This window comes from Euwallacea fornicatus, chromosome 4, assembly GCF_040115645.1.
Source record: "Euwallacea fornicatus isolate EFF26 chromosome 4, ASM4011564v1, whole genome shotgun sequence".
Classification (NCBI taxonomy): domain Eukaryota; kingdom Metazoa; phylum Arthropoda; class Insecta; order Coleoptera; family Curculionidae; genus Euwallacea; species Euwallacea fornicatus.
The window spans coordinates 6,424,970-6,440,591 of record NC_089544.1 but is presented as its reverse complement, the minus strand read 5'-3'; the positions used below and the strand labels follow the sequence as shown (position 1 = coordinate 6,440,591).

The following is a 15,622-nucleotide window of genomic DNA, read 5'->3' as shown; positions in this document are numbered from 1 at the left end:
ATACCGTCGGCTCTCACAACATGGATCTTAACCGTAATTTGAAATAAAAAGTTCGAATATATTTATCCCAATGTCACAATTTAGTGGAGGTTTAGAACCGTGTGAAAAGTAGAAGTCAGCGTGCGTACCTACATCCTAAACGAAGAGCGAAAATTTTCGTTGCGTGCGACAAGGTCTTAGTAAGAAAACTAAAAACATGACCAGTTAACGAGGACCACCTGTTAAATTAGTTGTTTGATGAAATAACGATTTACGTAATAGCATACTTACTACTTCTTTTTAAAAATTTTCAAGTTCAATAAATTCTTCCTGAAGCAACTCGAAGAAACTGAGAATTTGAAAATTGAGAAGTGTGAGTAGAAAATGTAAAAAAAATTTTGACAAGTTAATAGTCACGAGTACTTGAGATTTACATAATTTTAGGGAGTCGAAGGTGTTTTGAGAAATGTCGAGAAGTTTCGCATTTTCATTATCATTACTGAAGCCAATTAGTACCAGACAAAATAATAAATTCCAGTTGTAACATTTTTTAAACTCTATCGCTCAATGAGACTGTTCGAATTTTTGTTATGCAGAAGGAATTGCTCGTTTGGTTATAATAAATCTCTTTTTTCCCGCTGCTGGTGTGAACTATTTTCATTGTCTCTTGTTCCAGCTTTGTTGATGCATAGATTTTTTTATTTGAAACGACAAATGGGCTGTAAGAGAATAAATGGCAAAAAATGTCCAAGACATTTCGAAGCGTCGGCTTAACAATTTACCCCACGTCCAAAAAATAAATTGTAGGACCTCTCACATTTTCCAAATTCTTTGCATGGTTATGCACGTGAATGTAAATAAACGAGATCTATATGCTTAAGGAAGAATCCTAAATTCCGACACATTGGTCATAAGCATGAAACCTGACGAAATTTATAGCAAACGCCTCGAAATGCTCACGCTATGAAAGTCGAGGGTACATTTGGGAGATGAATAACATCAATGAAATGTTTCTATATCCTTTTCAGAGGATCAACCATTTTTATGCCACATATCAAAAAGGCCTTTAAAACAAAATCTGGCAATTAAAGGGTTTTAATTTAAGATTATTTAGTTGGGATTTCCCAAAGAGGGCCGGAAATTGGGGTTAATTGCCTTCATTAATGCAACACGGTTCTCTCTTGAGACTCTATACATAAATGACACCAAGCTAAGTTTTTTCTGAGCTCCAATTATAAATTCATGAACGTTTTAAAAATTTCGCATTATACGGGGAGTACCAAATTAAGTGCGCACCATTGTTAATTTTGTTATTAGTAGAGATGGACCCTGAGTTTAAATTCCAAAAAACTGTATTTCCTCGGGCTAGTTGCGATGGCGATACGAGAACAACAATTGAGCATCGCGTTGTAAAGATGATCTTAAAAACATTTTTTTTAATGGAACACTGTGTATATTTAGAAATCAAATTAAAACTACTTTACTTTTAGACAAAAAACTTTGATACATTTTGTTGTAAAAGAAATATTTTTGAAAACGTTGAGCTAATTTTAGTTCTAATTGTCAAAACGGCAATCAATGAAATTAATTTAATCTAGTAAAGGCTGAGTGGCTGAAAACAAAAAATGTCAAATATAATGCATTAGTCAGCTAACGTGTAAAATTTAAGGCAGTTGTAAATTTATGGTGAATGGGCTGAAATGTTTTAAAATGCCTTTTTCACACAGAGAAAAATGTGATATGTTGAAATCGTACGTAAATCTAACGAATCTAACAAAAAATTTTCATTTTAGAAAAAAGTTAGTTTTTTGTATAAAATTAAACTTGTTTTAATTTGTTTCATAGATATACCCAATATTTCATTTAAAAACAATAAGGTTCTAAAAATTATTCTTGCCACGTGATCTTCAATTATTTTTTAGTAGCACCATAGTAACAAGCCTAAGAAAATACGACTATTTGCAATTTAAATTAGAGTACTACCTCCACTAATAACAAAGTTAATAGTGGTGCGCACTTAATTTGGTACATCCAGTACATGAGTAGGTAATATCTAATGAATTCGACAATTCCAAGTATTCTGTCTAATATATGGATAGCCAGATAGATATGGAAATGCGTAAATAGATTAATTATTTGATCCAACTTTGTAACATGTATACAATTACCAGCATACCGGTAAAATGGTATGGAACGAGGTATTTACTTAATGATCTCACACTAAAATGTTATGTTAAATTTGTGAAGAGGAACTAGTTATTTTTCGGCCTCCGTTCGGCTAAATTGTTTCGACGAGGCCGCATTGCAAGTACGTGCTTTAAACAACTAAATATATTATTGCTGTATATTTCACTTTAAAAATTACATTTTATTATTCGTTCCAACAAATAAGGAATATTCCCGACGAAGTGCAGTTGTGGTGTTTTGAATAAGTTCGTTAAGGGTAAAAACGCAGTTTTTTCCACCAGTAAAATCGTTTCATATTTTTTTGGGTGAGTACGTATTTTTGGAAAATCGTTTTTCCGACCGGTAAGCGCGAGACTCCTGCAGCATCTTAAACGGCGAAAATCAAATATCATTCTGGAAATGTCAATAAAAATTTCGCCTGCGATAGCATGGTATTGGGTCACACATGGGGGTAGAGACGTTATTCGAGTCCATTAAAAATGTTGACAAAGAAATGGGGCTGTGTGTTTACGAGCCATATTTATTTTTGAAAATTAAAATGGGATTTTTGCTCTACGTAAATATGAAAACGCTGGAAACTATAAATCATCCAATTAACTATCATCAAATCTGTATCGGCAATAATCGTTTTGATAATTTACTTGGCTCTTTGTCGGTGGAGAAAGTTGGATATAATTAGAACACACTTAATAACCAGCCTAGCAGTTATAACTTAATTAACAATTTCCACTTAACATGTTGAATGTTTATTCGATAAACTATTACCACTAATCTCAGCATAACGAACCGAAAATTATAATTAAATGTTTAACTACGTTCACCGCGTTCAAGATTGTTTGATATGAACAAAATAAACGTAAGCAAAATACTTTGCTGAAACTGAATGCGGTCAGAGCTACACTGGCCTCCAGGCAGGTTATACTGAATTTTTTTATTGGACCATTTGGCAAATAAGTCAATATTATTAATGAAGGTGACTGGTTTTTTCGTTATCTGCCCAAGAAAACATAAAAATAAATATTCAAACCACAAATTTGGTAATAAATGTGGCGACGCATCAGTCATTCCCTATGTATCCGTCGTTTGAGGATGATAATACGAAACGGCGCTTTTCGACGTTTCATTCAACGTTAAAGGACACTTTTTAACGTTTAAAAAAGTTAAAATTCTTTTTATATTTGTTCACGTCATATTGAGAATTTTATATCCGACTTTTAATGGTTTATTTTGTTTTTTGGTCTTTTTATAATTAATCGAAATTGTTTTGAGGCTGTTATCTATATTAATTCTAGTTCATCAGCACGGCTTATTCATACTCTGTACAGAACAACGGATAGTGTTTTTTTTATTAAGCGATTCATACAGGTATTATGATTGTTCATGGCCGCTCAAATATTACCAGTAATTGTAATTAAATTTTTCTGCGAAACTTAGTTCAAACAAGAATTCCTCGAAAATACAATGTATTTGAACATGTGAAATTTTTTTATGGACCACCCTGTATTGCTCCGTCCATTATCATGGAAAGTTTATATTAAAAAAAAAAAATTTAAGTTTACAGGAGAAAGCTTCTTAAATTTCCTTTTTTAAACAACCATTGCCAGTTCATCATATTTGCACTTTGACGAGGTTTCAAAAGCTTGAACGTTAAACTTTTTGATTACCTTCTTGTTGTTAAATTTTCAACTGTCCATTGCTGCAAAATTTTTGCCGTTTTCTACTATCTCACACTTCATGAACAACATCTACAACCAAGTACCTTTCTACTGTGGTCCGATTTCTTGAATTTACCTTAATTTTAAGAGAGTGAGGGTAGTGTCAGTTATTGAAAACCACTTGTACAGAGAAATACTGTATTTGCAAAATATTTGGGGTACGTTAAAAATACTTGTGTACAAAGACAATGTGGACAGAATTGAAGAACTTAAACAGACAATACATGCAGGTTGTGTTCAAATGGGTGAAAGGAGAAGAGAGATTGGTCGCGTCATTCGAACCATTCTTCGGAGGTTTAAGTTGTGTTTGCATCAACGTGGAGGACATTTTGAACAATATTTACAACTTATAGTGTCTTGTTTAAGATGTTTTTCAATTTTTGCAAATACAGTTTTTCTCTTTGCAAGTGGTATTTCACAATAACTGACATTTCCCTGACTCTGAAAAGTAAGGTAAACTCAGAAAACGGTAGGGCTCTAGAAAGGTGCTGAGTCGTAGATTTTTTTAGGAAGGGCGAAATGATATGATGGGGAATCTTTTAGATCAGTGGAAGTCAGCAAAGTATATATCAGATAAATTCACAATGGTTGTTTAAAATAGTAAATTTAAGTGGTTTCTTAAAACTACTATTAGAATTTTTATAGCGGCAGTGCAAAGGTAGAAACAGGAGAATTAGCAGTACAAAGCACAAGTACTCAAAAATAAAAAAAGAAATTTCCTCAAAGTGGGTCAAGTTTTCCGAAATTTTTCACCTTACATTTTTGTTAGCATTTGATGTATCAAACCGTAGTAGTAGAACCACCGTTCTATTTACAAATAGAACGGTGGTTCTGCTACTGGTGGAAATAACCTGAACTAACCTGAACTTGGGCTAGGTAGTTCAGGGACACCCTGTACATATATTTTTATAAATACTTTAAATCAGAAAAATATGCTCTTTCTTATGCTTGAATAAATTACGGATACAAGCAATATTTGACTAGACTCGCATCCTTGATTTTAGTATGTGAAAGTCAATAGAAGCATTAAAAGCTTAACCCGGGTTTTAAATAAAACGTTACGATGATGGCATGATAAAGGCAAAAATCACGTTTACACCCAAAAAAAACCTGCATACCGAGGAATTAATTTTGGCTTGTTTGATTCGCAATGTTCGACCAGCAAAAACGCTAATGAATCTTATCAACAGATAAAACGTGAAAGCTTGGAATTACCGCTTACGTTCGGAACAGATTTCAAAAGCATTTCTAGAATTAACATGTTGGTATGTAGCAGATATTACAGTATTTTAGTTAATTATTTTATGATATTCTCAGGAATTATTAGATTTTTTTCTCAAAAATATATCGCTTGAAAGCATAACTAGTTAGGTGTTTATCACCAGAGGCTACTTAAAATGTATCTTTTTTAGTGCATACATATGGTAAAATAACTTTTAAAGCGATTATCGGTGCTTAATTAGTTATTGTGCAGTCCAAAAAAAATTACTGGTACGTAAAAAATAAACTAACAAGTACGTCAAGAATGAAGTCCCGACAGGTGCAAGGGGATCACGAAAACGGGCTGAAATAGGTACAATTTTTTAGAGCGACAACTCCTGAGGTGGAGTTATAACGTCCGTTAAAGAAAAATATCCGCTAAATATTTCATTTGCAGGGTCCATCAGGTTCGGAGTTTTTAGAGGCGTTTTCAGCCAGCTTTTTCCAAGAAAAATCATTAAAATATCACCAGAATATCAACGGAATAAAAACTTTCCAGCTTCGCATCAATGTCGCTCGGCATGTTGCACACACTTTGTAGGGCTCTCTCTCCTTTTGCGGGCTCAACAAAAAACCATTTTCCCATATCAATTTTGTCACGTAGAACTCATAAATTGCAATTCCCGAAAGTAGAATAGCATTAGGGGTTGTAAAAATTGGGTAATGGACATTAAAATTCCCACACGGGAGGTCTTTTTGTGTATAAATAAAAAAAATGTGACATTAGTGTTTTGTGTTATCGCAAACTCTGGAACCAGGACTAGAAACGTGGACATTTGTATAAATCATTCAGAAATATCCCAAACAGAGTGTCGTAAATTCTAACGTAACTATTGGGCACTGGGATCTTGAAAACCGAAAGAGGATTTGAATTAATGTACGATTTTGCAAATTTCACGAACAGGTTGCGTTTTTTTTTTATTTGACGTTGAACCAATCACAGTGATCGAGGTACTTGTCACAATGCTCATTAGTAATTATTTATAGATGTGTGATTATATGGTCGGCTTTTTTGTCTGTTTTGGTTTTATTATGACGTGTGGTAATATGAAAGACCGACAGAGAGAGCATTCGGCACTCATATTGGCGCTCTGGATATGCTTTTTTTAAATACCTGAGAGTCTTTTCGAGTGCGAAGTCTTCAAAAGAATCTAAATAATTTTCTTCTTATTTCAGATTTAAAGCTATGCCTCCTATCTTCACCAAGCCATGCATTTATTCTTTACTACGCTCCTGACAATATTTTTCGACCTCACACAATGCTTTGATTACTGCGACGAAGCTTTCACCCCCCTTTCAGTGCCGACATCCAAACGACTCCATTCCGGGGGCTCTATTGGGAAGCTGATCGGGTACGACAATTCCACCGGATGTTTTTGTAGGGAAAACTTTGGGTATTACTCCTTATGCTACGGGAGAGAAAGTTGCACTGGAATACCACGAAATATGACTCTGAGAAGTAAAACTTTTAAGGTCAGCAACACTCATATTAAGCAGCTGAAATCTGGGGATTTTGATCAGCTAGGACACTTGATCGACCTACAGATTGAAGCAAATTATGAACTGGAGAGGATTTCTGCTCGCACTTTCCATAATTTGGACAGATTGGTAAATCTTTCAATTGCCTTTAATTCTAAATTGAAAATTTTGGAAAAAGATACATTTTTGGGACTCAACAGCCTGCAGCTGCTCCTCCTCAACAACAACGGTTTTTTTGGGAACTTGTACGATGTTACGAGCACGATAAGCCCTAGATCTCTTCCGAAACTACAGATTCTTGTCTTGGATGCCAATAAGTTCGGAAGAATTAAAGAAAATGATTTTCGACCAATGGAAAGTTCTTTATTACAAGAGCTCAGCTTGGTTTTGTGTCTTTTAGAAGATATTCATCCATTAGCAATGAGGCATTTGAAGAACCTTCGAAGACTACATCTGGGAGAAAACAATTTAAACAGTGAGACTCTTACTGCAATGCTTAACAACATGCTTGAAGTCAATATAGATTTGGAGGCAATAAACCTCTTCGACATGGGATTCAAGAAGAGTATCCCTAAAGCCCTAATGGAGGCCATTGCTAAATCAAACATATCTAGTCTTAATTTATCCAAGAATCAGTTTGAAACCATTGATTCTAACAGTTTTCCTTTAATGCCCAACCTGAGTTTATTGGATCTGAGGGAGGTTTTGGCTCTTGAAATAACAGATGAAGCGTTTATAAACCTTCCAAACTTAAAAATCCTCTTTCTAAGCGGGAACAAGCTCTCTGAGATTCCCAGGGGCGTGTTGCGATTGGAAAATCTTACATATTTGGACATGCAAAACAATTCTCCAGTTGGAGACTCTCACCACGTTTATTTTACATTAAAAGAAGTGGAATTTTCGGATATGCGTAGCTTGACCCATCTTAACTTAGATTTTAACGGTCTGGCGCATTTGTTTAATAACTCCTTTAAAGGACTGATCAATCTACGGGTGCTGCATATGAATAATTCATCGATTTATTACATAGAAAAAGATACGTTTTCCGTGCTTCAAGAGCTGAGATTTTTGAATTTAATGAACAATTTCCTGATTCATGGCGATGCTGTTCCAGATGTGTTCACTAACTTGACAAAGCTAGAAGTTTTACTGCTCTCGGGGTGTCGGCTTAAGTACATCATTGTAAGCGGTGGTAAAAATCCTTTTGAAAATTTAGGAAACTTGAAGCAATTGCATTTGGATAGGAACTTTTTGACTACAATTGCTTCTACGGACTTCCGACCTCTGAAAGCGTTAACCGACGTGGATCTTGCTTACAATTCACTCAATTCGTGGGAGGAAAGGGCATTCTCATACAATAAAAAACTCGCTACCATCGTGTTATCAAAGAATAAAATTTCTGACTTGACAGTAGCCATGCTGGAGGATTTTTCCGAAGTTCGACGTGTAGATTTAGAACAAAACGCTATTTTATGCAAATGTTCCGTAACTTATAATTCCTATCAACAGTGGTACCAAACTAATCAAAACAGTATTTTTGTCGAAGGGTCAATATTTGATCCTCCAATAAATTGCGGCTATCCAGATCAATTGGACAACATCACAGTAATCGATTTCTTGACTAAAACCGAGTATGGAGAGCAAATTTGTAAGTACAAGACTACAAAGATTTTTCTTTTGCTTCCGTTCATTTGTGTTCTGGTGTTTCTCATTCTTCTATGCATACTGGTGTTCTGGTACAGGTGGCACATTAAATACTGGATATTCCTAGCCAGATTGTACTTGAGCAGGAAAGGGAAAATTCGTCCACATAGTCGCTACAAGAGAGGTTATACCAACTATGAGTACGACGCGTTCGTTTCATATAGTACTGAAGACAGAGATTTTGTAATTAAGCTTATAACAATGGTGGAAACGTGTGAACCGTTTTTCAAGCTGTGTGTGTACGAAAGGGACTTTCAAATCGGGACAATTATATCCGAAAGTGTTCTGGAAAGTGTAGCTAAAAGCCGTAAAACTGTGCTAGTAATAAGCAACAATTATGCGAAATCTCAGTGGTGTCGTTGGGAGAGTCAGATCTGTGAACATCACAGGCTGTTCTTCGGAGGGGAGGAAGGAGAATATGTAGACGATTCTCTTGTATTGATCAAACTAAGTCCGGTAAGCGAAGCTCATTTGACTCCTACTTTAAAGTACTTACTGAAGACCAGAATTTACTTGCAATGGGTTGCGGATGAGGGCAAAGAAAGAGAGTTTTGGTCTAAGTTGAGGAATACTTTAGGACCTCCATTTCGGGAAATTACTCACATATAAAGCACCATATTTGATGAAGAATCGGTTAACCGTATATTTATTGTGGATGTTATGTATATCATTATTTGAAGACGATTTGAGAGAACGACTGGTTTGTACTTACAATGATTAGGATTTTAGAACCTGTGACTATGTGATATTATTTTTAGGAAATAAACACATCTCCAAAAGTATTACCCAAGATGCATTTAGAAATAATCATCTTAAATTTTTGAAATCTGAGGAAATTCATTCTTTGATTCACTATTACAAAGTGTGGTAGGAAAATTTTGGAATTTGATCATCCAAGAATGTACAATAACGTTTGTTAGGCACAAAGCGAAAAATAATTCATTTACATTTTTTTTTATTTTAAGAAAAAAATTTAATGTTATCACCAAAACTTAACTTAATAATCTGTATGACCGCGTCTCCTTTCAATTATACTACATGACATGAGTATAATTGATTTTTTTATGAGAACACCCCATAAAAATGCTTTAATTTAAATAAATTTTGGTATGTATTTTTCTTACTTTAAAACAAATACCTCATTAAAAAATTGAATAAACTTAATTGTTAAAAACAGAAAAAAAAAACTTGTGAGTCCTTCGCGGTATCTTATACATTCCTGTACACGTATAGGCGTGGATTTAGTGAAGTTATTGATGCCTTCTTGGAGAATCTCATTCCAGGCTAATTGGACAACATGACATAACTCCGCTAGGGTTTGTGGGGGATGGGGTAAATTATGAAATCTTCTACCTACAAAATTCCATACATATTCAATTGGTGAGAGGTCTCAAGATCAACGGAGTCAAGAAACCAGATTAATTGCATTTTATTTTAAAAAAGTCCTTAGTCACTCTATTCACATGTGGTTGTGCATTGTGTTGCTGGAAAACTGGATTAATAAGAGTTTCTCGATAAAGCACGAGATGAGATTCCAGGACTTCTTGCATTTATTGTTGGGCTGTCATACGGACTCTAGTGAAAAATAGAGGTGACCTGTTACTATACGCAATAGCACACCAAATCATTACCACAACAGTCTGGATGAGATGATAGATGGATATGCTTCTCTATTCCAAACCGAGAATTCGGTCTTTCACCCCATCTCTTTTTTACTCTTGCCCGATTATTATACGTACTCAAATAGAAACTGGATTCGTCACTAAATATAATATTATCCCATTCCAGATTCCAATATATCCGTTTTCTCCATCACCGTAGTCGGTTTTGACGATGATTTATAATGAGGGGTAACACAAGATAGGGACGGTAGGAAATCAATTCAAAACCTCTTAACCGACGATAAATGATTCGAATCCCAATGGGCCTTCTGTACTCAGAAAACCATTGATCTGTCAGCGTCGGCGACGAGACAAACCTTTCTCTTATGGCTATAATTCAAAGGCGGCGATTTTAGAGTTGCGTAGTTCTTCGGGATCGTCTAGTACCTCTTCTTCTGCCTATTTATTCTTCTTGGGGTCATTCTTGACAACATCTCACTATAGTATTTACACTATGATTCAATCTAGTGGCGATTTTCCTAAATGACCAACCAGCTTCTTGTAGACTCACTATTCGACCTCTCTCAAATTCTCTCAATTGATTAAAGTTTCGCTAGATTCTGTGACTAGGCATATTTGATTGATCTAAAAGCGCTCTCTAAACACACATAGTAAATGATATTTTGCAGTCAAAATGTTGATATTTTATTGCAATTTTTATAGTAAAAAAAACTAAAACTCCTGATAACTCGTAAACAAATTGATAAATATGACTGAAAATTTAATTGTTTTTTGTGTTCCCATATACAAACATGCATACTAAAAATTATCTAAATAAAACCATTTTTACGGGGTGTTCTTTTTTCCATGTCACGCAGTATAATTGGCCGGCGCGTCACGGCATCCCTGAAATTGATTAATCGATAAAATGATAAGACATATTTTCCACTCTTGTTGAACAGATACAGTCACTTCCCGAAGGGTTGCAAGGGGATTTTGGTGATTGGATATTGCTCTGCTGAGATGATCTTATACATGTTCAGTAGGACTCATATCTGGTGGGTTTGCTGGACCAGTCGATTCTTTGGATATTTTCTTGCCTCAGCATGTTCAGCAATGTTTGCGTGCGATGTAGTCCGGCATTATCGTCTTGAAAAATGAAATTGTCCCAAAATTCATTGCGCAAAGACTGATTGATGGTTTCGATGATGTTTTCAGTGTATATCCTACCTGTAATTGTTTGCTCGGTAACAATAAGTGGAGTACGCCTACGATACATAATACCCTCCCAAAATGTCACTGATCCTCCTTGATATGGAACAACTTCTCTGGAAACAGTTAGTCGTTTTTCTTTGCTTAGATTCGACCAAAACCTGGAAAAGGGACGACTATGTGCGTTACCGAAGTCCGGGGCATGTTTTTACAACGAGCAATTTGATGATTTGATAATCCCTCTTGATTTAATGTCGCCATCTTTGCCCGGTTAAACTAAGAAATTGAATTATCTGACATCTTGTACGAAGTTTAATTGCTAATTTAATCCTCGATAGCAGTGTTAAACCGATTCTGGGCATGAACGTCAGCGTATTTCCGAATGTAAACAATTTGCTGCTGCGATATTTTCATTTTTGTTACCACAAAATTCTAAAAAATTCTTAAACTAAAAAAAGAGATTCAGATTGGAAATCTTAAAAAATTAGTAAGGGGGGCAAGACTTTTGGGGATGTGCTTATATGCTTGTGCAAACTATATCCTACCTACGAATTAATTGCAAATTGGTTGTCTAGAAACTTTCATTTTCTTTCAATACAGGGTATTCGTGTCCGGAGCTCAATCATGCTAATATCGGTCACTATAAATAACACGAGGTCAGTTCAAATGGAGCAAAACTGCGAAATATGTAGCTCACTTTTTCCAGTTTCAAGTCAGCATTACCGCATGCTCGAAAGGAACGAAAGTGAAAGTTTCTGATAGAGTTTTGAATCATACGGACTCTATCCTGCAGACGTTTGGTATCTCGGGAGGAGTTTTAAGGAGATGATCCGACATTTCCATCTTCAAAATTATGCTTGGCGATATCTAGTTTTAAGATTCTCTTTTGAGAAATAAAAACACACTGTTAAGAAACAAAAATTTTATAATTTATCTTAAATATTTTTGGAATATATTAGTCTTTTATAAAGTTTTCTTACAAGTACTTTAATTTACATGAAGGTACTCAGTTAATTGCACATTATTTCAGTATAAATAATAAATTATAATTTTCCTAGAAGTATATACATAGATACACAATAAAAATTAGTAATAACTCTTTGGCAGAAACACTTTCGCTACGATGTGGTCAGTTGCAGATTTACGAATAAATAGTCATCAATATCATCTACGGGAATAAAAGAGGTTTAATAGGCGCACGTTGTAACAAAAACCCCTCTTACCTCTTCTAAAGATATGGGGTTGCTCTTCATCTTGGTATCCAAATTGTGATATCGTTCTGAAAATTAAGACGATTAAATTAACATAAACAAAACATTTGCAACATACCATGAGCTAAGTAGAGTCTAATAAGAGCCATAATGTAGCTCTCAGTGGTCACTATCCTATTTTTGGCAAATCTGAGGACCAGGCATTCCAAAACTTTGTTGCTAGCAGTGCAACCTGCTTCCCATAGCAATGCCCTGAGGTTGTAGCTAGACGTTTTCCCGCTGTTGTGGCCTCGTTCAAACTTCTGGAAAGCTAGCTGGAATGCCAGAACCGTGATAATGTAAAATCATTTTTGTGACAAAAAACTGCTCACCCTCCAAAACTGAAGCAAATGTATCAGCGCGGGAATATCGATGATATTGATCCTGCCGCTGATATTGTAATCCTTCAACATAATAAGACTTTTGCATAGCTCCAAGCTGGGTTTGTCGCACAAATACAGCTTCCAATTGGATTTGAGGATTTTTTGCAATTGACTAGCATCGACTTCTGGCGGGTATTTGAGCAAAAGTTTTGGTAAAATGGATTTTCCCTCTTTCTGTAAGCGAATCTAACGTGAGACGCCCTTTAAGATGAAAGAAACACACACTTACATAAAGTGTCGACGACGGTTCCTCACTTAATTCAAAGGCAATGTTTTTTATCAGCATGTTGTCTTCATTAACCTCCCTTAAAGAAATTTCATGTAGTGACATAAATAGGGAAAAATGGGTATTTACTTACCAAATATTGCTTTGTTCATCGGTTAATATTCTGAGCAAAAATTTCCCATCTAAATTAGGAACGTTGGTTTGAGGCACCACGATGTAATCACCGGGTGGTAGCGTGAAAAACGTAACCACTTCCCTGGCTACTGAGTGGTTAGTTACATCTAACGGTTTCTGGAATTAGATAAAAATTTTAAATCCAAGAAAATGGAACTTATGGAAAATCCTCTTGCCTGGTCGGTCACAAAATTAGGAGTCAGTCTTTGCATACTAGGAGGAACTTCATACACAGCGAACCCGAGGGCAAAGAGCGGTTTCCTTTTTTTCATATCTGCCATGTTGGTCTCGTAGGATTGAGTCACGGAGACCACTACGTGGCACTTATTGCTGGTGGCTCTGGGAATCTGGACGTGGAATTGAGGGTTCATAGCAGTCGTGTCTACATATATAAAAAAATAACTGCATAAAAATAGGAAAATAAGATATATGTACAGGAAATTCTATTTACGATGTAATTGAGGTTGTTTTAGGAATTTCCCGAGAAAATGGGGAATATCCATTGTCGGGACTCTTGGCTCGATTTTGTAGCCCATTTCAAATATCTAAATAGTATTTTGACATTTCGACTGACTTGGAAGATACATAGTGCTTTTCGTTTTTTATCGTTTCCTTTAAAGCCCCATAATTTTTTTGTTTGTCAATATATTCAATTTTTGGCAAAAATATCTTTTAAGCATTCCGTTATGTGTAATTCGATAGCGTACTCGAAATCTTTTTAGCTTAATTTATTTTCGAGTTGTAGACCAAAGATGCTTTTTTTTATTCTTAATGGAAGCCATAGTTGGCCAGGACTCTATTAACTAGAGAGTTTTTTTAGCTTTCTGAAAATATTTAGTTCCATATATTTATCGCAGTAAATAAAAAAATTATAATTTTTTGAAAAACATAAGATTTAAAGCATACATCCATTCATTTGATTAAGACAATTGAGCACATTTCGCGCCAGTGTGAAATTCCGATGTGAATTGCATTCGGTTTAAACAATACTTGAAATAAGAAAAGACTGTTATAGAGAGTGTTTAAAATAGATGCAGCAACATTTAACAAGATCATTTTTCAGGTCATTTTATGAAAAAAAGTTCCTTTACGCCTAAGTCAGGAAATGTATTGTTTTCAAGATACATGATATATATTTGTTTTTAAACACCGGATTTTGAAAAATAATTCAAATATCTTTTAATCGTTTTTTTTTAAATTTAGTACCGTTATTTGCAGTAACAAGAGGCTGATTTCGCCCTAACTAGATTAAAATTATTAGGCCCAGTAGCGTCAAGGAGCCGCATCTTAATCAAATTTATTGGCAAAAGTATGTACATCGCTGACTTTAATTAAATTTCGATATATTTTTAGGATGAAGCAACTAAAAATAAAACTTTTTTGTATCTTGAAGTTTCTTCGTATCTTGCATCGTTTACGAGATAAAAAATAAAACCCATTTTATTACAGGTCCATTTATCATACTAAAACATTTTAAAAAAATTCAAGGGTTTATTCCCTTATACCCTAAAAATATTTTGTACTTTGACAATTTTTGAAAAGTTTTGAAAAAACGGTTAAAAGATATTTGAATTATTTTTCAAAAACCGTTATTTAAAAAAAAGATGTAACACCCTGCATTTCGGAAAAAATACATTTCTGGACCTATATTTATCGAAACTTTTTTTCATAAAATGACCTAAGCCATCACCCCCTTAAATTTTGTCGCGTCTTTTTTAAACTCCCTGTATAATAAAAATGTAATTTCTTTCTAAATCAATACGTTTTTAATATGGCGTAAAATTCTATTAGGACATTTTTTTCTAGTTTGAAAATAGGTTTTACATGTAGTGATACAATTCCACTTGAAATTAAAATAAAAAACAAAAAACATTTTATAATTTTCTTATTTACCGAGATAATTAGTATATGGAACTATATATTTTCAGAAAGTTAAAAAAATATATAATTAATGGAGTCATAGCCGACTGTTTTCCATTAAAAAAAAAAACAACTCTGTTCTGTAACTAGAAAAAAAAAGTAAGTTAAAAAAAATCGAGTACGGTTCTGAATTTCAATAAGAAAATGCACACAAAATGTTTCTGCCAAAAATTAAAAATATTCACAAAAAAAGTTATGGGGCTTAAAAAAACGTCAGGAAACGAAAAACATCGTATATACCTTAAACGAGTTGAAATGTAAAAATGTTGATTAGATCATTGAAATTGGCTCAAAATCGCGCCAATGGTTCCAATCACGGTTCTTCTCCATCTATTCGAGAACTACCTGAAACCTTCCAATTACATCGACCATAGGAGACCCTGTACACTACTAGACAAAAGTAGGAGAAATTTTATTTTTCGATTGAAATTTTTTTAGGTGTTAATATTTGAAAGTAATGAATCTTAACTAATTGTGATAAACTCGTTAATGTTGTGCAAAGATAAGTTCTGGTTTCTCATTTTTCATAAGA

The 15,622-nt window shown here is 34.5% G+C and overlaps 2 protein-coding genes across 7 annotated transcripts in view; one reads left to right on the top strand and one right to left on the bottom strand.

Annotated features, from left to right (window-relative positions):
• Positions 1 to 2,150: 2,150 nt before the first annotated feature.
• Positions 2,151 to 12,057, top strand: LOC136338833 (toll-like receptor 13). Of its 3 annotated transcripts, none has more exons than XM_066281576.1 (2): positions 2,151 to 2,287; positions 6,318 to 12,057. In XM_066281576.1, exon 2 carries the CDS (start codon positions 6,351 to 6,353, stop codon positions 8,931 to 8,933), a length of 2,583 nt encoding a protein of 860 aa, XP_066137673.1. In that variant the 5' UTR covers positions 2,151 to 2,287; positions 6,318 to 6,350; the 3' UTR covers positions 8,934 to 12,057. The 3 variants fall into 3 exon arrangements, with proteins under 3 accessions (XP_066137673.1, XP_066137672.1, XP_066137674.1); XM_066281575.1 differs by having other exon boundaries at positions 2,152 to 2,471; XM_066281577.1 differs by lacking the exon at positions 2,151 to 2,287 and having other exon boundaries at positions 6,561 to 6,749; positions 6,821 to 12,057.
• Positions 12,045 to 15,622, bottom strand: part of LOC136338835 (calpain-9-like) — a 106,563-nt gene continuing 102,985 nt past the window's right edge. For all 4 annotated transcript variants that reach the window (XM_066281579.1, XM_066281578.1, XM_066281581.1 and 1 more), the window contains 7 exons: positions 13,347 to 13,552; positions 13,130 to 13,287; positions 13,000 to 13,075; positions 12,720 to 12,944; positions 12,467 to 12,662; positions 12,361 to 12,416; positions 12,045 to 12,305 (listed from right to left, as the gene is read on the bottom strand). In XM_066281579.1, coding sequence (XP_066137676.1) covers positions 12,279 to 12,305; positions 12,361 to 12,416; positions 12,467 to 12,662; positions 12,720 to 12,944; positions 13,000 to 13,075; positions 13,130 to 13,287; positions 13,347 to 13,552 — 944 coding nt within the window. In that variant the 3' untranslated portion in view covers positions 12,045 to 12,278. The remainder of the gene's footprint in view (positions 12,306 to 12,360; positions 12,417 to 12,466; positions 12,663 to 12,719; positions 12,945 to 12,999; positions 13,076 to 13,129; positions 13,288 to 13,346; positions 13,553 to 15,622) is intronic.

Bases quoted from the DNA above. Each gene is read 5' to 3' on its own strand.
- LOC136338833 (XM_066281576.1), top strand. From the start codon at position 6,351: ATGCATTTATTCTTTACTACGCTCCTGACAATATTTTTCGACCTCACA.